This window comes from Branchiostoma floridae, chromosome 5 (assembly GCF_000003815.2).
Source record: "Branchiostoma floridae strain S238N-H82 chromosome 5, Bfl_VNyyK, whole genome shotgun sequence".
Taxonomy (NCBI): domain Eukaryota; kingdom Metazoa; phylum Chordata; class Leptocardii; order Amphioxiformes; family Branchiostomatidae; genus Branchiostoma; species Branchiostoma floridae.
The window spans coordinates 3,504,234-3,529,800 of NC_049983.1; the positions used below are offsets into that span (position 1 = coordinate 3,504,234).

The following is a 25,567-nucleotide window of genomic DNA, read 5'->3' on the forward strand; positions in this document are numbered from 1 at the left end:
AATAATAGCGTTTCTGTTTCACATTTGTATTGTGTTTCATTTTCTTTTTTTTTCATTTATTTTTACAGCAGTCAAGCTTGGAAACTCAAATTGTAAGCTTCACAACAGTCATTGGGGCATGGTGAAATGCATTGCAACCATATTACGTCAAAAAATGGCGCTCGGTTCAAATACGAACAAAACATGCGAATAGATCACAAACAGTGACGTTACGGCAGGTACAGGTAGTGGTGGTGACATTTTATCGCCCAGCCACACAGGAAAGAAGTTCGAAAGGTATGGAGAACAAGAATCGACCTCGGCCATCAAGAAAAGGGCCGGACGAACAAAAACTGGATCTCGTCTATGAGAAACCGTTAACGTTACTAACTTCAGGGTTAGATATATCACAATGTCTATATAATAATAACATTAATGACCCGCTTTCCGTCAATGTATACTATTCGGAGTCGGTCGTTTCATTCGGTGGTTATAGGAACCGACCATGAATTATGGCACCGTATACACGTCAGGGCAGGTCATTAACCCTATATTACTGGAATGGACAGTTTAGTATGATAAAGTGATTCCAAACTTCTATAAAGCGTCGTGTCTGTATATGGTTATTGTCTTGTACAATATTGTCATGTATGATATTAAAACAGCATCTTGAGTCAAGGAGACGCAAACGCAAAGAGAAACCGTAACAGGGGAACCCCTCTGCCTTCATATGTCCAAACTGTGGCCGCGACTGCCATGCCAGGATCGGCCTGCAGAGCCACAGAAGACGCTGTCAAACACCGTGACCTGATACAGAGCGCTACCATCATCTGCAAAGATGGAAGGATGCCTACGATATTAAAAAAATGTCTTTGTTTTAGGCTATTGTAAAAAAAAGCTCCGAATACAACTCATGGTAATTTTGCGATTATCTTTTACTTGTCTGTGCCATAGAAATGCTAGATACGTTCCACCACTACATAACGTTATACATTTGCCACCTCATACACACGGAAATCAATGTGTCCACGGCATGTTAAGGTACATACATACAGTAATATCACCTATGTATAGCTAGTAGAAAGCTTAATCATGCAAAGTGTGAACCCACCTTAAGCAGTGATACGGTGAACTCATGACACGTGTGCAACACAGGGTTTGCATGACAAAGAAAACAGAAAGTGTCTAATATCAAATGATCATAATATGGTTTGTTTGATACGCATCAGGTACAAATAAGTGTGTCAATGAACTAGGAACAGAACGGATTTAGAAAATCAAGATAAGTTCAACCGTACATCAAATAATAGAGAAAGTTACGCGTTAACATACATTTATAATGTAGTAGCATGCTATCCACAGTGCCTATTGAAGGTTTCCTTAGTCTAAGACATAGTATTGTTACTACAAAATAATCGCTGAACTTAAATGTTACTCCAACCAACAAAAACAGAACTGAAGTACACAAGATTTAATCCTAGTACATAAAAATAGATATCGGGCTTGAGTGACGAAAGTTGATAGTTGAACTAAAAATGTATAACTTAGTAACATGTTAGTAACATGTAGTCAAGAGCAGAACTGAAGGAGCAAGATAGAGTCATAGTACAAAACATAAAAGCGTGGTGTTTCATGAGAGCAGTATAATGAGAAGAGGAAGGGGAAGGGTACGGCCACCATAAATAGTATTTGTTTAATAACATTTAAAGGCCTTATCCTCTGACCAATTATCTTTCAAATTGCTAATGCTAAGAAAAAGCAAACTTTTATCTTTCCTTAATTCCTAAGTAAACCAGCCTGGTAACAAAATAAATGTTTTCCTTGTAATTCATATGACAGTAGTAATAGTAGTCTAGTAATTGGCACATGCGATCTCTGTACACTAGAACTGAAAAAATCCACCCTTTTTACATACCACTAGTTTCACTGGCGCAAACAAACTAGCGCAAACAAACCCAAAGTGATTTAGACCACATCACCGTTGAAACGAACGAAATAGGACAGCCCAGCTTTTCATCACTCAAAAAGTACAATCGCTATGGTTTAAAATAACCCACAAACATATTTCAAAACATACAACGCATCCAATAAACTCCAACTGTAAGGGCAGATATTCAAATAAGCAGTATGCAAATATCATGTAGCTAAAAAGACATTTTGTGGAAAACAGAAACTCCAAATTTTAAATATAGGATTTCATGATATATATGAAGGGTTCGATTAACATAACTTCTTTATCTTTTCTGATCTTAATCTCTACGTACATGTAGAACCGCTGGTTTTGACAGATCGCACTCTCTACGCTGAAATGTAGAGAGTTGAATACATCAATTTTAATTAGATGTAGAAAACGTTATTCATATTATTAGTACATGTTCACTATGGTGAAATGCTAGACGTAATCATGTGTAACGTGTACTTAGCAGGATCATGGATGTGTTACTACATCATAAAATCACCATCATCATCGTCATCACCAGACTCCACCACCTCGTACTCATAATCATCGTCAACGTTAATGTAATTCTGAAAAACAAAATACACAGCAACGTTAATTTTGATGGAATATTGATATATTTCCAGCAAAGATGGTCCGCCGGAGATCAGAAAATCATAATTATAATTCAGAAACGTTGTTACGTCGACAATTTTGTCAAAAAAAAAAAAAACACATACACTAACAATAAACTAATACATTACACAGGTGTAATATTTCTGAACAGTATCTTTTAGATGTTCTACCTGCCATAGATTACATATGTCACATTCATGAAACTGTAATTACGAAAGGCACTGCAATTAGAGATTTTCCTCATTAGCTATGCAAATTAAGCTATGATTTGCCTATTTCATTTCGATTCCTACATCTTTGTCTAGGCTGCATGCATACCGAATATCATAGAAATCCATCTTTCCCTGAAATGATTTTGATAAAAATGCTCCTTTAGTTCCAGAGCAAGCTGCTGGGGGCCCAAACCTACCCTCTTTTTCTTACATGAAACGCTATCTGCTACTGAAAGTCAAGATCAGAGCACGTCCAAGGCTTAAGACACACAAAAAGTTTTCTTGCAGTACCAAGTTCACACATCAGGGAGCCAAAATCAAACTTGACTTTCTTTATGCTGACCACAACATGCCGAAACACCCACACACCCAGACAGAGAGTCCAAAAACTATACCTCCATATTTCAAAGATCTTGATTATCTACTGTCATGCTGTAATACCTGAGCTGTTTTTATCAAGGAAAAAGTTTATCTTTGAATGAGAATAGAAAGTTTGCATGAAACTTTGACGCCTTTACATAGGTAACAACGGCGAGAATGCACCACAAGGTGCATCGAATAGGCTATCTGATGTACATTGTTGATATGAAATTTCTTAAGCACATCTTTAGAGACTTGAGTAGAAAACTTCAGCGACTTCGTATTACTAAGATCGGGCTTTACTCACCGTCATGTCTCTCATCATGTTTTTGAGCTCTTGCACCAGCTCCGAGAAAGTCGGTCGGTCCGTCGGAAGGCGTTCCCAGCACCTCATCATCACGTGGTACCTGGTGGAGAAAACAGCCGCGTTCTGATTTAGACTTTACCGCGCAACTAGCCGTCGCGACGTCCATGATGACGTTACATGTATTTCAATTCTAACTGCCCCCCCCCCATCTGACGTATATATTTTTGGGACTAAATTATCTGACCGTACGGGGTGCAAACGCCATTCTGTTTTGTTCATGAACGTCGGTGTGATTTTTTTCTGTGATTGATATACTCATACTTCTTCAATATTTGAATATCTTGTTTAACACTTAAAGACTGCATTCATTTCCAAAATATCGATGTCTATGTTTTTGACGCAAAGATAACTTAATTGATTCAATGCGCCATTTGCTGTGGTCCTTTTTGAAATGTAACCCCGCCGGAACACATACAAGCTTTATTCAGATTTAAATACGACAGCAATGGGCCAGCAATTTTGTCAGAAGTTGCAAGACACGTATGCGAGGAAGGATTTTTTTCTCTAGTGAAAAATGGCACACGTACGAGTAAATATACGCCTGGGAACCCCACACAGTCAGATAGTAGCTAAATGCTTGAATCTTCATGTGGAACAAACATAAAATAATAAAAAAGATTGCTATAAAGTGAACTGAAATAAACGCACAGCGCATCCTCACAGTTCCTGGGTTTGGGTAGCCTGTATCCTTCATGTAGCCTTCTTATTAAGAGTCTCGACTTCATCCCACTGTAGGGTGTACCTCCTAAACACACGGCGTAATGTTATCCGGTATGTAGGGTTGTTGTACAGTACTAAGAAATAATAAAGACTGTGCCAACATCTCTGTTAAGTAGACGTCTATGTGTTTTTTCACGTACATGTAAACTCTCCATCTTTCTTATTGAACAACACTGCGCTTACGATCATGGTAGGATGTAAAAAAGATAGTTTTCAGTGTCTTAGATAGGATTGTACTAACGTTACTTACCAAGGGTCACGATCTCCCAAATAAGGATACCAAAGGACCACCTGCGAGAGAAAGCGTATTCTTATTACTCTGACGAACTTGCGTAATGATAGAAGTTTTCAAAATCCCAATATAGTATAAAATTTCGTAAACATACACGTCACTTTTTGTGGTGTACATCTTCGTGCTCAGTGCCTCTATAGCGGTACATCGGAATGGGATGGCTTTCTGTAGTTGAAATTGTTGAGCAGATGAGTAGATATTAATGCATAGCAACAAGACGAATATCTGATGTCGTTATGCATATGCATACGTGTGTTTATATCACCATGATATTCGGATAGCAAGTAGTTGTAAATTGACCTTAAGCCAATAGCTTTGAAAATGAACCTACTCCTGACTTCTGCTCATAGATGCCCTCCCCACGTGACAGTCCAAAATCGGCTACCTTTGCGAGGAGGCTGTCTGTAAGGAGAACATTCCTGGCCGCCAGGTCACGGTGGATCACCTGTCGAGAAGTAAGATACCATTTCACCTTCAAAATGCTTTTAACCTCTATTGTGTTGTGAACACAGATGGATATATGGCTAGTAATGGTGGTTAACCTTTGTTTGATATGTTATTTTGGTAAGCCTCCTAATATGTTCGTGTTAAAAGTGAAGGGTCTAGCGGCCAAATAGACCCGCCAGGGTTACCTGGATGTAACATTTATTTGCTGTTACTATTGAATACTTTAATCTGGGGGTGAACAGTAATCTAATTCTTTGTCGTCGTCTTTGACTCAAATCTTTTAGACAGTGATCTGAACTGAACGCTGGAGTCTTTCAATTTGTGACAATTTTGACAGCACCACCGATGTTGCATTCCGGGTGATTCCGAATTCCTTTATGATTAATAATCAATTTTAACCAAATAGGTTAAACAGCGAAGAAAACTTCTACTAGCGTTAGATACAAAATCGACCGATATTATATGCCCTTTAAGATAGGCTTCACTCTTTAATCGTTTTGATATTGTTTAACCCTATCCATTCTGGGGAGGGAGGGGGGTAAAAGTGCCTACCCCAAATTTGACGTCGTATAACTCCGAAAAGGCTTGTGCTAGGACAACCAAACTTGGTGACTTTTCCTAAAATATTATTGTCAACAATTTACAAGAAAATTATATTAAGTTTATAATTTTTCGTGCTGCCATGGAATGGGGTTTCTGAAAAGCATATTTAACAAAAATCACCAATTTTGCTTTAAACAATGGTTTTTTAACTAAGATGTTCTTGCTAAACTACACTTGTATTCATAAATCTATGATATCTAACATATCTTGTGATATGTGATATTATAATTAGATACTCATAATTCATGCTAATGTGATGACGTAATTTGTCAAAATCCAAGATGGCCGAAAATAATATGATGAAAAGTATAATCAGCTTATTTTCGGTCGGATTTCAGCACAACTTTGTATTTTATTACCCAAAAAAAAAAACATTTATGTAAACGTTTTCAATCCATTACCATGGGATTTTAGGGTTAGATGTTGAAAAAAAGATGTATCTTAAGACATTTCAGGTTGCTGATACAAGATGGCGGATTGAAAGTGATAGCTAAAATACATATTTGTATTACCTAATTTTGACGTCGTTGCTTTGGCCATTGGCAACACAAGTCGTAGACGACTCAAATATTGATAAGACCTTTATTGTTAACGTTTTGTGTGGCAAATGTACGTATTGTGGGAATTCCCCGTTTTGGCCAGAAAGGCAATTAATGAATTCATTATAATCTAATATAACGTAATAATGATATCGAAATTTCAGGAATGATAAAACTTCACTAGCGTATCATCCCCTGCAAATTTGGTTAATGTATGGTAAGCCGTTTCGAAATTACGAAGGGGGCGAATGTGGTATTACACCCCCGGGACTGGCCCCCCCCCCCCCCGGCAAAAAAAAAAAAAGGCCAATTTTGGATAGGGATAAGATGCTAGAGATGTTTTAAAAAATCTATTCCAATGCAGAGACAAAAGAGTTGATAGTTGGAAACCGTTCTCTTGCTTGTGCGCTTACCTTATTGTAACATGCAATTAAGGATTTACACATGTTAGTTTTTATTGCTCATTAGGTATGAAATGATAATTTATTTTGCATTTGTATTTTGTATCTTGTCGGTGACCGTACGGAAGTCACTGCACTTTTATTTGCGTCGATAAGGTGACTTACGTCCTTCCCGGCTAAGTGCTCCATGCCACTGGCAACATCACATGCGATACGCAGGAGCATGACGGGTGACAGGGTGGAAGTGGTTTTCACTTCAGGCCGCATGTTAGCGTACGGCCTCTCCGTCATGTGCACACGTGACTTTCTCAGGTACTTTAAAAGATCTCCGTTCGCAGCTAGTTCAAGAGCCATGTACTGTTGACCTGAATTGTCCAAAATGCAGTCAATTGTTCTGCAATAAACTTTGGCTTTACTTGATTACAACGCTTTTCAGCAATTATCTAATGTATTCAAAATATAATTTAAATGGTGTTACCATGTTATCATCATAACAATGCAATAACGTCAAGCTAGGACAAAGTGGATCTGCACTCAAGTTTTACAACGTATATATAACCAGCGTATATATAACCAACGTGTTCAACCTTCATGACCACTTAGACTTTATAGTGAGGGCAACTTTTCTACTTTGGCCAAACTTTTTTCATTCGCACGCTGGCATCAGTTTGGGGTTCGCATGTCATTGGATAATCAAATCAAAACGGCCTTAGCAGTGCTTAACACCACTAAACAAAACAACAACAACAGAAAAACAAATGATAATTATGGATGTGCTACTAAAATGTAAGACTTAGTAGTATGCATAAGAATAAAGGTCTGCTTGGTAGAAGTATTGTTAACGCGTTATTGCTTACAGATTCAAGAAAGAATCCAACAAAGTGCTCCTTACCACAAAAGCTCCACACAACAAGATAATGGTTTTTCTTGGAAACAATTAATAGCTAGCTGTCATGAACGGAAAATCCACGTCATTGAAACCTCCAACCTTTGTGATTGCAGGTTCCAAGCAGGTTTACGATGTTAGGATGGTAGCCAACGTGCCGCATGATGTCTACTTCTTGCTGAAACTCTTGATGGCTTTCCTGATCAGCCCCACCTGAAAAAAAAGACATTATCAACACAACGTAAAGAGGCTCATTCTATATCTAAGCCAATTTATATGCCAAAAATGTCTTTATACTTTCACAAAACTCTCAGCTTTGGGGTTTCCTATACCGCAATGAGTGGCAGCACCTAACGAGGAGGTAAAATATCACGCACTGATCGAAATTTCACCATGTGTGACGATAAGAAAGAAAGGAAAGAAAGAAAGAAGATGTTAGCAATGATATGACTTATTTTAAGGTAATTGTTATAAGCACTTACTTTTGAGCACTTTGATAGCCGATTGGACCATATCCCCACCCAGCTTTACCGTTCCCTTGCGAACTTCCCCAAAGTTGCCTGACCCAAGGAGCTGGGAACTCAAGGAGATGTCATTCCAAGACAGCTCACGTTCACTATTTCCCATAATCCTCAGCGGGATGTGGTAAGGAGGTTCGCTGACGTCCGCTGCTGGCTGATGCTGGGAAGAAATTGAAGGAGTCATCTTCTTCATAGCCTCGTTAATTGTTCACTGAATGAGTGAATGACCTTTATTGTACATTATCATATAGCCAGGCGCCGCGGACCAATCAGAAGGCCCCGTTCCATGTTGGTTGTGACGCCGTAACAAATAGATTCAGGCCAGGCAGGTGTGTATCGCTCCTCTGACTGGTCGGAATGAATCGACACCGGCACCGGTGTCGATTAATTTTGACCAATCAAAAGTAGCGATACACACAAGAAAGTAAGGTATATGCAGGTATTGGCCAATAAAAAGGAGCGAAACATATGCCAGAGCAGAGAGAATAAGTAAAGACTGCAAAGGGGAATGGCTCTTTCTAACATTGAATACAAATGCATATGGCTCGTTCTCATTTTAATGTCGAAATGCTGTCGCCTGACTTTACGGCTTGATATGGAGAAAATTATAGACAATATCACTGGTTTCCTTCATTTTTCCCTATTCCCTGTAATGTTTTACAAAAGATGCACAACAACATTCGTATTGGTTGATGGCTTAGACGGTTATTATAGCCACGAGTCGGATTTCACACCCTAAAAAATGGCTGTCGCCTGAGAAGAAACGAAGAATTTAAATAGTAGCCAAAAATGTAACAATTCAGTTCCTAGAATGATTGTTCGGTAGGTGAAACCAGCTACCCAGGCCCTCTGCACGATCACGTCAGATCGCTCCTGTCACTGATCTTGGAGGCTGTGTGAGGTGGTTTATGCCTGTCGCCAGATTCTGTAACAAACGTTACCACCACGAATACGATGGTTGCCACGGTTTTATTATCCACGTATAAGACTAGAAATGGCCATTTTTGTGACGCTGTACAGTTTTTCTGGCTTCCTAAAGAAACAAGAAAGGGTTGTTGACTGTTATTTGTATCCCACCTTGCTTAACAAAATGTTGTACGGAAATGACTTAAAAAACGTTACCATTGTTCCATGCTGTCTAAGCTTTCTATTTGACCTGGTATAAAAAAGCTGCCCACTTTTCAAATGTTCCTAGGGACATCCACTTATACCTAAATGATGTAGTCAATAAGGTAAGTCCTTTAGAAGAAAACAGGGTTAAGTTTACTGTTGTAACAAACGTTACCGGTAACGTTTGTTACATGCCCTGTAATGTATTACCAATGGGACCAAAAATAATAAGTTGCCATTTTTTGGTTAAAAGAGGAATTTTCCTAAAGAACCAGGTAGTTTTCACTGAAAATAAAGCCGATTTATTTTTCGCCAAAAAAAATGCCATTTTCGACATTTCAATGAGAACGAGTGATATATATAGGAACAGATTCTGTTTCTTACAAAATGTTTGTCTAATTTCTTATACAAGACTTGTCTAAACGCATCACAAACAGATACGTATATCCGTTTCATTAAGCACGGAATCTTCTTTGATACGGTTAGAAAGCACGATTTTTTTCCATCTGATACAATTTACAGTGTAAGATAAAATGTCGTTCATCTTCTACTTGATGTAAGTCACAATATTGACAAATTCTATGCTGCAGAAGAGTGTGAATGCGTCCTCCCGTTCTGATTGTTCTGAATTTCGATGTAATTTGTGAAAACATTGTAATTGTAAGAAGGGAGGTAATGCTGTTAATTAGACCATATAGCTCATTCCTGTAAGCATACACATTTTTACTGTTTATCATGACCTATCAAAACATGCAACGCTAATGATCCTTACCAAATCGTTACGATGTTCATCTTGTCGCCTTGCCTGGGGTGTAGGTGCCGCCTGCTTTGCCTTGTTCCTCCTGGATTGGGTATGCAATTGATATAAGGTAAAAAAAAGTTTCCTGTGGCCTTATTAGTTCAATGAGTCATATGATAATTTCATTGTTTGTGTAGACTGCCTCACCCTTTCTCCCTCAAAATAATTCGATAGAAACGAGTGCGGCCACAAAGTTGCCCAAAAATTCTATAAATCGATAAATACATCTGGTGTAGTTGTAGATTATCATGAACCCTAAAGCAAGGAAAGTGCAGCCCAAAGCTTTGTCCTTTTGTTTCTTACCTCCAAATGAATACTCCCAAACCTGCGAGAAGCAACAAAGAGAGCAACACAGCAACAACTCCTCCTACTATGGCTGGTATCGAGCTGGATGACGATGGACATTTTTGGTCTGAAAATAGCAAGAAATCCCCAAATAGATAAAGGGATGCAACATATAATCAATATCTTAGTGTATGCCAAAATCTAGATGAAGTCTTCTGCACAGATGTTAAATTTCATTTCATTTGCTTTTACGATTTGAAGACAGTAGCCCAAGATATATTTGAATTTGGTGATATGCAAATGAAAGATGAATACTTTTAGGCCTTTATCAAGAAAAAAATTCTCTATCTTTATAGCAAATTTCAGGTCACACCCGCCCTAAAATGAGCAGAAGAAAGATGACAAACTCGATCAAAAGCAATGCATTCCCTCCCATACTTACGGTATGAAGTGAAATCTAATAATGACTGAAAAATTATAAGAAAGAAAACAACAAATATACTGATGAAAATCCTGGCTTCCGAGTCGTTTGCACATGTGCAGTTGAATCCTCCGATGACGTTGTAACATCGGCCCGGGTCGCACGGGTTGTTTGCACAGTTGTCAATCACGTTACGGCAGAGGTAACCGTCGTACCCCACCTTACAGGTGCACTCGTACGACCCCACCAGGTTTCTACACGTCCCGGTAACGCAGTTTTGCGTAAGGCTGTAAAAGAGACGTACATGTATTTTGAACTGCCTAAGTGTCCTACCATGATTCTGAAGGCAGGAACACTGGACTGCTGTTGGTCAGGCCTGCGTGTCACTGGTTATAGTTCTTAAAAATCCAAACAATTTTGCCATTTTATCTACTGCCATCAAAGATGCCAGACAATTTGTCTGGGGCATTTTCCGTGCATGAAATAGATTCGTCTTTTTTCTGATATGCACTGTTTTCAGACTAAATCAAACACAACAATACAAAAAGACAAGATGAATAAACATATTACTTTGTTTTACCTGCACTCGTCTACGTCATCTTCACAGCTCACACCCGAGGAGCCTCGAGGACAGGTGCAGTTCCTACCGGAGATGCTAGGGGTCGCCGAGGTTCCCTCAATGCAGGTGCCACCAAGATGACACGGGAAGTTGTAGCAGTTTCGCTCAGTGTCACAATTCTTTCCTAAAGAAAATAGAATGCAATTGTAAGGTTAAACAATAAAGAGACATATCTCAGAAACTTTTTTACATTGAATTTCACTTTCTTACGCACTTGGGTAAGTGCCTTGTGTGTCATGAGCGACATTCCATACCACGGGCCTCGTCATCTTCTATCAGCATTTGGGGAAGATTTAGCAGTTAAGAAATGTATAACGTTATCGACATTTCATCACTCTTGGCGCAGTTTTGTACCCTTCTCAGCACCGTCATACCTTGTGCATGTTCCCCAGTCTGATGATCCACTGGGTTAAATGCATTAAGTAACATAATTTCCTCGGATATCGTCAGACAGGGTTCGCCACAAGGCCTGGACACGGCTGCAAAATTGTTTCCTGGTAAGTTTTTATTTCTAGGAATATCTATGTTGCCTCAAAATCGAGGGGCTCTTTTTCTTTCATGTAAGGACCATATCTGCTAAAGTCTCAACCGATCCTTATATGGCCTGGGCGTAAAGTTGTTTGCGTTCTGCTATAAATGTCGAAAATAGAATCCTTTGACCTTCTTTAAAGGTAGACGGAGTACAGAGGACGTATGCAGGCGATTAAAAAGGCTTTCTTGTCGCGAACCCTCAGTGTCTGCACATTCAGAAGTTCCTAGCTCTATTTTCATGTATTTCGCGGTTTCATTTTTTAAGTAAGATATGTATTCCGCATGAAATGACTAGTTTTCAGGAATTGCTGTCTTACAGCTGGAAAATAAAAGAAAAGATTACAAAATGTTGAAAGAATAACGTGAGTACAAAATATTTTCTATCACGTACCTATAAAAATACGTCTATGCATAGGACTTTTCAGAACCAAGCTGCCAGAATCTGTACAAACAACTACAGCAGGGAGGCTAGTGTTACCAAAATGAAATCATGGATGTCACTTGAAAACAGAAGGAAAATACCCAGACTTTGCATGATGTGCAAATGACCAGTAAACCGGTGGACGTACCGACTGATAAGTATCTAATATGAGCTAAAAAAAAGAAGAACGAGGAATAGTCATGCCTTCAACTATCAGAGTTACCAACCTAGAATTGATGTGTTCAAAAATTCTTCTTTTTTTCCATCCAGAACTGTTGTAGAGCGGAATTTGTTATCACCAAGCACAGTTGGGGCATCTTCTCTGGATAGTTTTAAAGAAGACTTGCAGACAGATGTGCATAAGTTAGGTGTGACGGGTCGTTTAGTGTAATATAACCAGCTGCTGTCGCGCCGCGTGCCTGTGAAGCTGGTGTGTTACGCCGACGGGCGGTTATACCGGCTATATAAACTTAGATACAAATGCAGATTCAGTAATGTTGTCCTACTTGGCCCGACTCTTGTCTGTATGAAACAGCGACCCTGCCATCTTTCCTTCTACCTACGGTAGCGCTGGCCAGCCGTTAACCCTATCCAGACTGGGCTTTTTGGGCCTTCCCTGGCCTGGGGGGGGGGGGATTGTCTCATTCGCCCCCCCCTTCCTATTTTCAAAACGGCTTACTGTACGATCACCAAATTTGCAGGGTGGGTTGTACTCATCGAGTTTTATAATTCCTGAAATTTGTATATCATTATGACGTAATATGACGTAATTATAACGTCATTAATTGATATTTTTGGCTAAAACGGGGAATTCCCATAATACCTAGATATCTCACTCAAAAAGTTACCAATAATGGTTTCTTATTAATATTTAAGTGTTATTACACTTCTGTTGACAAATGCCGACGCAGCGACGTCAAAATGACGTCATAGAATGACGTCATCTGTAGTTTAGCTATCCGCCATCTTGGATTATCAACCTTGAATTTTTCAAGATACATTTTTTTTCAACATATAACGATAAAAGCCGATGGAAATGGATTAAAACGTTCACATGAATGTTTTCTGTAAGAAAATACCACGTAGTGATGAAATCTGAGTGAAAATAAGCTTGTTATACTTTAAATCATGATATTGTCGGCCATCTTGGATTTTGACCAATTACGTCATCTCATTAGCATTATATTATTTATGAATATCTAATTGTAAATGTTCGACTAAGATGTGTTAGATATTAAAGATATATGAAAAGAAGTTTAGAAAGAAAATCTGAAAATCCCATTGTTTAAACCAAAATTAGTGATTTTTGTAAAATTTTCCTTTCAGAAACCCGTTGCCATGGCAACACGAAAAATCATAAACTTACCCAATTTTTTTTTAAATTGTCGCCAACAATATTTCAGGAAAACTCACCAAATTTGGTTGTTCAAGCACAAGCCGTTTGGGAGATATAGGAGGTGAAAGTTGGCGCAGGCCCTTATACCCCCCCCCCCCCCAGTCTGCATAGGGTTAACAACCAATCAAGTCTCCGCAAACGACGAAGAGACAACGTGATTGGTTGATAACTTTCCACCCAACAAACAGTGGATTATCTGATTGGCTGGCGGCTGTTCAGGCTGAGCTGAGGCAATGATTAGGATGGATCGCAGACCAGTTTATTGCGGGCCGTTTCTCTTAATATACAAACACGACAGGCCTTGGCATAAGAGGAAGGATTGTGTGGGATATAATATAAGTGAGACTAACCCTTGTATTGCTCAGGACACTGGCATCTGTAGGCGTTCTCCATGTTAATACAGGTCCCTCCGTTCTGACACGGGTTTGATTGGCACTCGTCGATGTCGATACAGACGAGCGGGTCGGCCCCGGGTGTCTGTTCGTTCCACCCCGGTTTGCACTCACACACGCCCAGGCTACACACCTGTCCCACACCGGTACATTCCTGAAACAGGCAGGTGTCGAGCTCGTGGCACTGGTCAAAGGTGGTGTTCCTGTGGCATATTTGTCAGACACAGGCGTTTTATCTTTCGAGTTGTAGCCTAGACAAAGAGCTTGTCATTCACTACTGAACAATGTAAATATACAGCACAATATTAACATACTGCTTCTATTTGTGTCAAACAGTGCATACAGGCTATATAAAGCAAAGAAGTAACATAATACTATTATTACTGTCAGTCAGTGCACTATACAGACTATACATAGTACAGTATAGTAACATAAACGATTTAAAAAACGATGATTAATCCAAACTGAGCACAGCACTAATCAAAATATACAGTACACAAAATCACTTTTCAAGGGATTGTTATACTATATGCTATCTTTTGACATCAATTCCTCTCATTTTGAGTTCATTATTCAACATACCATATTGCAGACTTAAATGCGCTTCGTTTATTGAATGGCAAAACAATGATCGACTATAGGAGTCGGTTCATGCTCTCACCTGCTCTCAATGGTCTTAGTCTTAAAGTCGATCTGAGGGGCGGTTTCTTCAACACTGCTGTAGGAGACAAAACGGAATTCTTCTAGGCAGCCTTTAAGAGACTCTGTTACTTCTATGTACTGTTTGGCGTCGGTTGTCAGGTCCACGGCGGGGTTCTTAAAGCCGCCGACATATAAGGAGTCCACGTTGAGTGAATGAGCCGCATCCGCTCCCTGTCCTGTGCAGTACCAAACGACAGAAACCATGGCATCTCTCTGTTAGTTCACGACATTAGCATAGCTAGCGTTATATCTTGGATTGTTCAAGGGCAATTTTTACCACTTAAATTCTCGTATGAATTCTGGGTTTAAATTACCTTCATAACGCTAGTGCTAGTTACAGGACGTAGTCTGCAAATCGTATCGAGATCTTCTGTAATCCCACAAGACACAAAATGAAATCATAATTGTTAGAATATAGTTGTGTTGTGTGAGAATTCACCTTGGAAAGTGACAAGGCCGATGATGTTGCCTGCGCGGTCCTTCATGATGGCGGTGTTGGCGTCACGTTCGATGAACAGCTCCTGTTCCTGTCCGTCGTTAAATGAATTGGTAGACATGTAGCTTTGATCCGCGCCGCTTCCCTGAAGTCGTAAAGAGGACATTCAGAATGATATGCTTAATACTGTATGAGATGTCGAGACAAGTTTATGCAAGTTGCAAGATTCAGATTGCTAATATAATTTATGTTATAGTATAGAGCATATGTACTATCATAAACACATACCTTAGTGTTAAGTCTCAATACAGCTTTTCCATCCTTGAGATAAACCACTAACCAGGCGGGGCCTCCAAAGTAGAAGAGAAGACCGTTCTTGGCCCTGGGGATCAGATGTAAAAAAAAACAAAAAAACTTATTCCCTGTGCCGAATACGTGATAACTGTGTTAGTGAGGTGGTGACGTCACTGCCGTGACATAGGTGTCAATGGTCACGTAATCTCTGTTTCATTCATCATGCCTTTTTTTTGGCGTGATTGTGTAAGCACAGTGTGGAATAAAGCTCCCTTTGGATCGAGTTACATCGTGCCTTTGATTCTCTCAGAAGTAGCTTCCTGATCAGCAATGACGTTGAACAACATAGAATATGTTGGAGAAACACAAGAATGTACATTAAAATCATTAAAAAAGACAGAATAAATGAAAGGAATAGAGAAAGGAGAAGAAAGAAGGATAGCAAAGAAGGAAGGAAGGAACACATGGGAAGCTAGAAATAAGAAAGTAGAAAAATATACAAATTCAAGCAAACGGCAATCTTACTTTGTCCTAAACTTTAAGCTGATGGTTGTTCCTGACCTAGGCTGCAGGTCAGCTTTAACCTTCATGTATGACCTTGAACTTCTCAAGGTCGCAATGGAGGGCGGGGCGCAGACAGGGCATGTCGGGACGTTCTGACCCGTACCCTCCGTGGTGGAGGTCAGGTCAACTTCTCTTGAAGGACTTCCAACATACAGGTAGGAGATGCACACGATTGGGTAGTTATACAGACGGTCTGATTGTAACTGTGGACGAAGAACAGCAACCTCTAACACAAGATGCTACATGGCTGTGAGAACAGTATCAACTGTCAGTGAAAATGTTCAAGTAATCACTTAAACATTCGCCATTTGTAATCTTACAATGGTGTCGTCTTAATGTTATACGTTATATGCTTTTGCATCGTCTTAGTTTACGTATTTTTCGTCTCAGTGGTTAGACGTCTCGCTTACCCTCAAGTCATTGACTTCTTTGTACCCTCCTATGAAGGTGTTCCCAAGTAGGTTTGGGTCTGTAAAGGACAGTGTTGGCTGCACGTCGGTTAGAACCGACAAGGGGGCGTTGCTGCCGTCCACGACCGCCATCATCTGTCCGAGATGGTGCTGCCTCATGTTTGTGATGACGACAACATGAGTCTGGTTGTGCTGGACTGGCGGGCTGTTCTCGTCTCCTATGAACATCTGCAAATTCAAAAGACATTGCCATGTTCATTCCCAAACCATAAATAGCTTGTTTATACAAATGAAGTTCCTTGCGATCTCAGCAACCATCACCGATATGTTTTTAACAAAAACGTTTCAACTATTGATATTGCAGTCCAAGTTTAAGACATATTTCTCTTTGGCAAGAAATATTGACATACCTCCAGTAGTTGTCCACTGAGGGAAGCCTCAATGTATATCCGGCCGTTGAAAACACCCATTGAGAAAAAGTTCTGCGCTTGTCCAGCTTGGTAGATGAGCAGTCCTCTCTCGTTACACGCTTTGAACTTCATCTCCAATTTGTCCTCTGCGCCGGCTAGTACCGGATTCGCAGACAGCTCCCATTTCAGGAAACCTCCTTTGTCTACGAAGATTTCAGAACTCGCCAAGTCCGCTATCACCAATAGTAAAACTGCGGTGAAAAAAAAAATCAGCAATTATACCAGCAATGTCGATGATATTCTTACTAGCAGATGAATAGCAGCGAAAACAATTAGATCAGTGAAAAACTAGTAAATGAAACTATCCAATCGCCAAAAGTATGCATGAAATCATGTTTGCAATTGTCATTAGTACACCAATACCAAAATTCATGCAAAAATTTAAAAAAATGAATTTTAAAAAATGCCCCCCTCCGTGCAAGAATGAACTCTTCCAGCACACCCCATGTAAAATTTCAAATTAGACCAGTCCAAAATTAAGCCCGTGAAAGACTTAACATAATCACCAGTTCAAAGATGAATTTAAAAACAACGAACCCCTCCGTATAAGAATGGACTCTTCCAGATAACACCAGGCTCACTGATTGGCTGCCAAATCCTCCTCACGATATTGATTCAGGCTAATCGATTGGTTACCTTTTTAATTTAATTCTGCACCCGAGAAAGCCTCCAAATGGGGTCAACGACCTTGAGCTCATTAACCCCTGTGGTCATTGGAAAATGTTTAAAAAAATCATTTTGAAGTGGTTCATGCCAAAAATCACAAATGGGTCATTGAATGAATATATATATAATGCACCCATGTACTAAAATTTAGGTCATTAGGTCAGTGTACAGGATCCAAAAGTGTCCCTTTTTTTTTAAAAAAATGGCCGAAAAATTGCAACAAGATTGGCAATAAAAACATTACTGCAATGGCGACGATTGTCTTTTACAGGAGGTGAACATAAAACAAACGAAACCTGAAAAATAATTGACAGGATGATCCTGATAATGACATTCTTTTTTTTTCACTGTCAACAGGATACTCCTGTCATGTAGATATTTTTCCTGCGGGTTCCGAACTTGATGTAGTAATGACCCCTTCCTAAAAATAAGGACATTAAATGTTATACTTGTGACGGAACAGCATCTAAAAACATTGTAACAGCCACACACTGTTTTAGAAAACAGGTACACATAAGGAATTCTCTGAGGATTGTAACAACAGAGATAGCAATCTTCTTTGGTTACAAACCGTCAGCTAGTCTGGACTAACAAGCTCTTGAGTGATGTCTACCCCTTTCTCTTGTTACCAACTTTCTGTAGTGGTCTTTCTGTAATGTTCCTGCCCCTCCTTTTTTGACTGGTACAACACTATTTTTGTCTTTCTGAGTGTTTTTCTAACTCAAGGAAATGTGATGAATTGTTTGATTTTGTTGCACTGTAGACCAAAACTGTTATTAAATGGTTAGTCCAGACTAGCTGACAGTACCCACTGGCTGGAAGAAAGCCAAGGTCACACCGCTATACAAAGATGGGGACAAAACTGACTGCAGTAACTACAGACCTATATCAGTAATTCCATCTTTTATGAAAATATTGGAGAAAGCAATACATACACAAGTCTACAACTTCCTTACCGAGCATAAGATTCTGAATCCTTCACAGTCAGGTTTCAGACCAAAACACTCAACAACAACAACAACATTAATCAATGTGACAGACACGATCCTAGATAACATGGACAAGGGGCTTTTGACAGGTGCTGTCTTTTGGACCTGAAAAAGGCCTTTGACACGGTGTCTCATGAAATTCTTCTTGACAAACTACGGATAAATGGCATTCAAGACAACGCATTGCTGTGGTTTGAGTCATACCTGTCAAATAGGTGTCAGGTAACAGTTGTAGACGGCACCATAAGTGATTGTCTTGGTATAGCTGAAGGCGTACCACAAGGGTCTATTCTCGGACCGCCATTGTTTATATTGTACATAAATGATATGCCAAACTACATAAGCCATGGTCAAATAGTACTCTATGCTGATAACACAGCACTGTTTTACGCATCAAAGTCTGTCGCTGATATATACAGAGCGTTGAATACTGATCTCTGCAATATTGAGAAGTGGTTGGATGCAAACAGGCTAACTCTCAATGTCCGTAAATGCAAGTCTATGCTTTTTGGCACTATAAGAAGGCTGCGTCTAGAAACAGAGGAACTAAATCTTACCCTTTCTGGTACTTATTTGGAAGTTGTTGCATGTTTTAAATATCTAGGTGTTTGGTTTGATTCCTGTCTTACATGGAGTAGGCACATTAACAAACTATGCAGTACGGTGTCCTCTAGGTTGGGAGTGTTAAGACGTTTAGTACCCATTTTACCACCTAAGACACTTTCCATGTTGTTTAACTGTATGATTCTTCCTAAGATTGAGTATTGTGATATTGTATGGGGCAACTGCGGAAAATCTCTCTCTGACAATCTCCAGAAACTCCAAAACCGTGCAGCACGGCTTGTTCTCGGCCTGTCACATAGATCACATGTAGATAATGACCATCTGTCTGCATTAGGTTGGAATTCTTTGGCATCTCGTCGGAAAATGCACCTCCTGCAAACCGTCTTCAAGTCAATCCATCGGCAGTTACCAGAGTGCTTACAAATATTTAACAGAACATCTCACACATACGCAACAAGGCTTAATTCTAACTTATCACTACAACTACCGAAATTCAGACTTGAATCTGGCCGTAGGAAATTTGAGTACAGAGGTGCGTTTTCATGGAACGAGTTGCCGCCCACGGTTAAAGTGGCCAGTTCTGCACTGTCATTCAAGAAACTGCTAAGAAACGGTAATCACTGCTGACCCCTGACCTCCTGACCCGGCACGAATTTTGATCAATGAGTTACGATTTTGATTTATGTTCATTTATATATTGTTTCCTTGGTTTGTTTATCGTTTAGTTTATCTTATTTCTTTGTTATGCTATTGTGTGTATGTTGTTTGTACAGGGCACACCTGAAAAGCAGTACGCAAAGTACTGAGTGTGTCCACCCTGTATAAAGAAAACAGAAATAAATAAATAAATAAATCTATGTGCACATATGATCAAAACACCTATGTGCGAAATTTCAGGTCATTCGGTTATAATACCAGGGCACAGGGGTCCAACATATACAGTTGTGTTCTACAAATGACCAAACAAACTCAATAAAACCATTTTAAAGGCAGATATGAAAAAAAAGCCTGGGGGTATTGGTCCACTCTACCCTTATGCCAAATTTCAAATCATTCGGTCCAGGAACGAAGGGGATACCGCGTTTTGAACATTTGACAGGGGGAAGAAAGAGAGAAGAAACATTACGAATACTATATATACATATGGTATGGCTGAAATATAACAATATATTTCACCATACCTGTGGCATGGCTGAAATAGAAATATATGTGAAGTGAACTCACGGGTCTGGCATATCGTAGGTTTAAACAGAAAAGCGAACAGAACGAAGAGAAACATTGCTTCGTCCGAACGCTGCTGGCACCTCTTCATACGAGGAGGATCTGAAAGCAAAACACGTAATAATTAAGATATTATGATTTGAGAACCTTAGTTGAGTGATGAAAACTGACGTGACATATATGTTAAAATTCATAACGCAGAACTTTGTAAATCGATGTTTCAGATTAATAATGCAAAAGGATGTCATGTGGAGTTCTCGGCTTTCTATTTTTGTATTTCGGCTCATGCCCGCTGATATCCACTAAGCAGGGAATCTACTTTCATGCGACATGAATGCATGCAGACATGCCTGCTATGCTGTCCTGATTATCATTCCAAATATCATATTGTAAATGAGGTAGTAATTTGCAAATAAAAATGAGGTATTTGACAATTTTGCCACCTTTTTGCCATACATATGTTGATTTAGTAGAGAGGAATGTAACAAAATGTAAATGATGCAAAGTTGGACGGGGCATAATAGAGTTAATTACAGTTGTGGCGGCCATGTTGGATTTCTGGGGTCATCCGGGGTCATGGCACCAGAACGAGACTGCAGGTGGTGCCAGCTGGGCATTCTACTATATTAGGCTGTATTGCAGACATAAGTATGCCATCTTCGGGAGTGCATTTCACCCCTCTAAGGTTAACAACTGCACAATATATGCCTGTTATCTATAGAAAATATTGTTTTGAACATTTGAACTTGATTTTGGTGATATTTTTTATTAATTTTTCACATTTTTTGATGGGTGACCTGAGAACAACTAATGTCACTGTTTATATCCTCCATGTGCGCTGTGTATCGGTAACTGTGATTAAACCCTACAAAAACATGGAAATATCGGACTGACAGACCTTTGGGTAGTAATTTAGAAGACATTTGGCTGTTATTCTGATGATTTCTCGATGCCAAGAACCGTTCTGCAAACTACACTCTATGGGAAAATCCTGCGGCACTCAATGGGGAAGGAGGTGTATGTACCAGGTGTGCTCCTTTACTTGTTTCCGAATTTATCTGACAGTGTTTTTATTGTTTTATTTTAGTTTAAACAACATACCCAGTAACAAAAATGTCCACATGTTGCGTAAGCCATAACACTGTGGGATAAGATGTAGCAGATTGTTTACTGTTGTTTTTGCAATTTTTCAATGCCAAGGTGGAAAAAAAACATAACTTTGATTATAAGTGCCAGCGGAGGAGGGATTGTAGCCTGAGTGTCATCCTAGGTAGCTTATTGGGGCTCCCATACTCAACCCTCACAAACCAGAGGGGTGAGTATGAGAGCCTCGGTAACCAACTAGGATGACACTCAGGCTAGAGTCGACCCTCACAGTACTCTAAAAACCGGGCTTCATGCCAGTTTCAGATCAGTGTTGGTGGAAATGTGACAGAATTTTCACAGATGCTGCGAAGATCTGTTCATAAAACTACGTATTACTAAGTTCTATCACCAATTTACCCCTGTAGGTCTTCAAGTGGAATAAACCCCACAAATGTAAAATGTTACAAGGGACAAAGTGATATGCTATGTCTAGTCTACTATGTCTACACTCAGGCAACAATTCCTCTTCCACTGACGATAAAATTTACGTTTTTCTCCACGTTGGCATTGAAAAATCCCTAACAGAAAAAAAATCTGCTACATTTCATCCCACAATCTTATCGACCCAACATGTTGACTTTGTTGTGTAGGGTTATGTTGTTTAAACTAGAATAAAATATGAAAACATGAATTGGGAAGAAAGTAAAAGAGCACACCTGGCATGATATTCCCATCGAGCGTAGTTTGCAGAACGGAACTTGTCATCAATAAATCATCAGAACAACTGCCAAATGTCTTCTAAATTACTACCCGCAAAGATGTCATCCCCACATTTTATGTATTTGTAGGGTTTAATCCCAATAGTAAACCTACTATATCACAGTTACCAATACAAAGCACTCATGGATGATATAAACACTGACACTAATTGTTCTCAGGTCACCCATTAAAAAATGTGAATAATTGATACAAAAATATCACCAAAATCAAATGTCCCAAACAATATTTTCTATAGATAACAGGCATATATTGTGCAGTTGTTAACCTTAGAGGGGTGAAATGCACTCCCGCAGATGGCATACTTATGTCTGCAATACAGCCTATATAGTAGAATGCCCAGCTGGCACCACCTGCAGTCTCGTTCTGGTGCCATGACCCCGGATGACCCCGGAAATCCAACATGGCCGCCACAACTGGAATTAACTCTATTAAAGCAAAAGTGCTCTCATAGCCTTTTTATGAATATCCAATTCCATAGGTAACTTTATTTTCTTATAAAACATCATAACATTTGTCGTGACTATCTGGAAATAAGCTGTAATGTGTCTTCTATATACTGTAAATCTTTAAATGTTTGAGGTACTTTTATTTTCGTGAGTTTTCACGTCACTTGATGCATCCTTGAAAAGTGCAAAGGTCATAATTGGATTTCTGATGGTCTCATACCGGACTTTTGTGGCCTCATTTACAATAGTGCTTAGATATGCAACTTTAATGGGCGAAAATCCAATAAAGAAACAGTTCTACTGGAGATGCTTTAATTTCTATTGAAAAGGCACTTATCCAGTACTCAATAAGAAAAATTTCCCCAAAATCTGACCGGTGGATCGATTTTTATAACATCTATAACTGCACATAAATACTATCCAGAAAGTGGGGCTTTCCTTCAGTGACCCGCTGACCACATTACTCAGGACAAAGAAACGTGCACGTCCGAGAATCGCAAGAATGCCGAAACTTTTCCACCCGATCCTGTCAGAAATACACAACCTTTCATCTCAAATCCTTCGATATGACATGGGAGCGATAAAAGGCAATTTATCATCTACATAAACACACGATTTTGGGGCCCCATTCATATTTCGGAGGGAATACTTCTGAATGCCCACCCGCGGAGTAATACAGGAACGAGACCTGATAGTGCGTAGCAACCGTGTCAGTGCATATCTGTCACGGAAGTGCTACCTGCATAGTTATTAGCCTGGAGTCCAGTCTTGTTCGCTTTGGTCTTCTCCCAAAGGTTGCTAACCCACCCATACTTGTTGGCCACGTAGTCCTTGCTGTTTTTGTTTTCACACAGCGTTGTGGGCAATCCAAATATGGCAATTGTTGTGCCAATTGCTTTAGCGTCTCTTCATTTGACGAAGAGTTCGCCAGTATAAAGTAGAGTATACTGTTGTGGGGTTCAGAGTTTGATGTTTGCCAGTAGGATTATAAATTTTTACAGACATATGCTATCAGATATAGTTTCTGTCGTGTCACTGAGCAAATCCGGCTTACTGTTATCATTATTTGTTATTGGGAGGACACTACTCTATCTTTGCAGCCAATGCAGTCTAACCGGTTTGTTCACTTAACCCTCATCCGACCGTATGGGGTCATTTTTGACCCCAGGCGTATATTTTAATCTGCCACAGCAACATTTTTCATCAGAGAAAAAATTCCTTCCATGAATTTGTTTGTATACATGTCTTACAACATCTACCAATTTTTCGCCGACTTTTGCCCATTATTGTATAAGCTATACTTGAAAGTTTGTGTCTTGTTCGGTGGGGTCAAAAATGACCCCAGCCAATTATGAATCATTAATTACATAAATATCAAGTTTCGTTGAAGAGATTCATTAGTCACGTATGTTCACAGTTAATAGAATTTTTCGTCAATCAGTGACTTATCAAAGGTAAGTAGAACGTACCTCCAATAAATATCAAGATATTTCAATAAAATAAAAGGCATTCCTCATTATTGCTATTGCAGCAACAGGTTATAGTTGCTTAGATGAGTAAACACCGAATATTTTGAAAGAAATTTAGTATTTTAGCGTAAAACACAGGTTTTCGACATTCTGCATAAATTATGATAATACGCACTAATTACCTATGCTAATGAAAGTGAAAATGTTTCTAATTAATAAAAAAACAATATATGGACAGAATGTGCAGAAGGAACCTACAAGAAAGATCTTTGCGGGAAAATAGACAAGAGTTATTGTATGTATGTGTTTAGATGGCGGAATATGGTGCATAATTAAGTAATAAATTCGTTACTTTTCACAAATATTATATTTTTTTTCTTGTTAAATAACATTATTATGCTATCAGCATTATTGCATCACCACAATTATTGTTTAGAAATTGATAAAACAAAACATTGTTTAAGTAAGTTTAGTATGGTAGATTTTCAGAGCAAATGTGGGTTTTCCTCATTTTCTGCATAAATTATGATAATGAGTAATAACTACTGACACCAAAACTTGTCAAAATATTTTTCATAGGTTAGTGAAACAGTAGATACATAGAAATGACAAAATAAGCCAGCAGAAATATGTCTATGAGCAAAACAAAATGGCGTCAAAAATGACCCCATACGGTCAGATTCGTCGTAAAAATGTAACGGTCGGATGAGGGTTAAGAGTATTGTGAGTCAAACTATTGGAATGTAAGTAGTAAGTATTAAGTTTCAACTTTGACATGGGAGTGACAATGGGTAAACATCGCGGCTTGTCTATGAACAAAGGCCTCGAGTCGGAGTTTTTTTATCGATTGAGGGCCGGTGTCACAGCGATCTCCCAAGTTCCAAGGGGCGAGATCACTAGCGTTTTCGCCCACCTTTAGCATTTGGCCCCCCTAAGAACATTGATTCTCGGAGGGTTCTCAATCAAGAGCAACTGGTTACTACATATTAGGCTCGCTACCTGGTACTATACAGTACCAGGGAAGTAACGTATATGGTGTGTTACCTGGTATCCATACGGCACCTTATTACCTGAATGTGTTATACCTCGAAAGTCGATACTATATGGTTCGGTGCAAACAAGCCATTGAAATAAAAAAGACACTTTTTTTGCAGTTGAGGTGGCATGAAAAGACAGCGCTATCGCGAACGTATAAATCAACACCATCTACGGTACGGAATAAGTCAGCTATATGTTTTCATTTTGTCATAGTATTTTCTATCTTGTGCTGTAAACATTTCCAAAACAATGACAAAAAAAACAAGTGAAAAATAGTTTCTCATTATAAACACTATCTACGCGCAAGTTCATATACCTGTTGCGAAATGCTACAAAAACACTGGTAAAGCTCCAGAGTTTCTAAATACTAGAAAAACAGTCATGTTTATTTATTTCTGTTTTCTTTAACCAGGGTATGCTCCGATCAGTGGCTGACACATGTTGGAGGTGAAGATATCCATAGGCTAGGTACATATAACAAAATGTGCGATATTCTAATGAATGCCTTATCTACATAACTAATAAAGACATTTCATACTTCTTTTGTCCTTTTGCTGAG

At 39.2% G+C, this 25,567-nt stretch overlaps 3 protein-coding genes across 3 annotated transcripts in view; all 3 read right to left on the reverse strand.

Annotated features, from left to right (window-relative positions):
- LOC118416653 (mucin-5AC-like) overlaps positions 1 to 25,567 on the reverse strand; it is a 151,842-nt gene that overhangs the window by 35,978 nt on the left and 90,297 nt on the right. The gene's annotated exons all lie outside the window — the stretch shown is intronic.
- On the reverse strand, positions 1,080 to 4,661 carry LOC118416659 (tyrosine-protein kinase receptor Tie-1-like). The gene is made up of 5 exons (XM_035821835.1): positions 4,597 to 4,661; positions 4,461 to 4,501; positions 4,139 to 4,235; positions 3,431 to 3,530; positions 1,080 to 2,505 (listed from the first exon to the last, which is right to left on the reverse strand). The coding sequence occupies exons 1-5, from the start codon at positions 4,617 to 4,619 to the stop codon at positions 2,422 to 2,424; spliced, it is 345 nt and encodes a 114-aa protein (XP_035677728.1). The 5' UTR covers positions 4,620 to 4,661; the 3' UTR covers positions 1,080 to 2,421.
- Positions 4,804 to 20,279, reverse strand: LOC118415585. The gene is made up of 16 exons (XM_035820279.1): positions 20,193 to 20,279; positions 16,690 to 16,940; positions 16,280 to 16,507; positions 15,831 to 16,072; positions 15,300 to 15,393; positions 15,015 to 15,156; positions 14,535 to 14,751; positions 13,832 to 14,076; positions 11,095 to 11,257; positions 10,596 to 10,801; positions 10,112 to 10,220; positions 9,782 to 9,851; positions 7,861 to 8,059; positions 7,481 to 7,591; positions 6,658 to 6,857; positions 4,804 to 4,947 (listed from the first exon to the last, which is right to left on the reverse strand). Exons 1-16 carry the CDS (start codon positions 20,245 to 20,247, stop codon positions 4,804 to 4,806), a joined length of 2,676 nt encoding a protein of 891 aa, XP_035676172.1. The 5' UTR covers positions 20,248 to 20,279.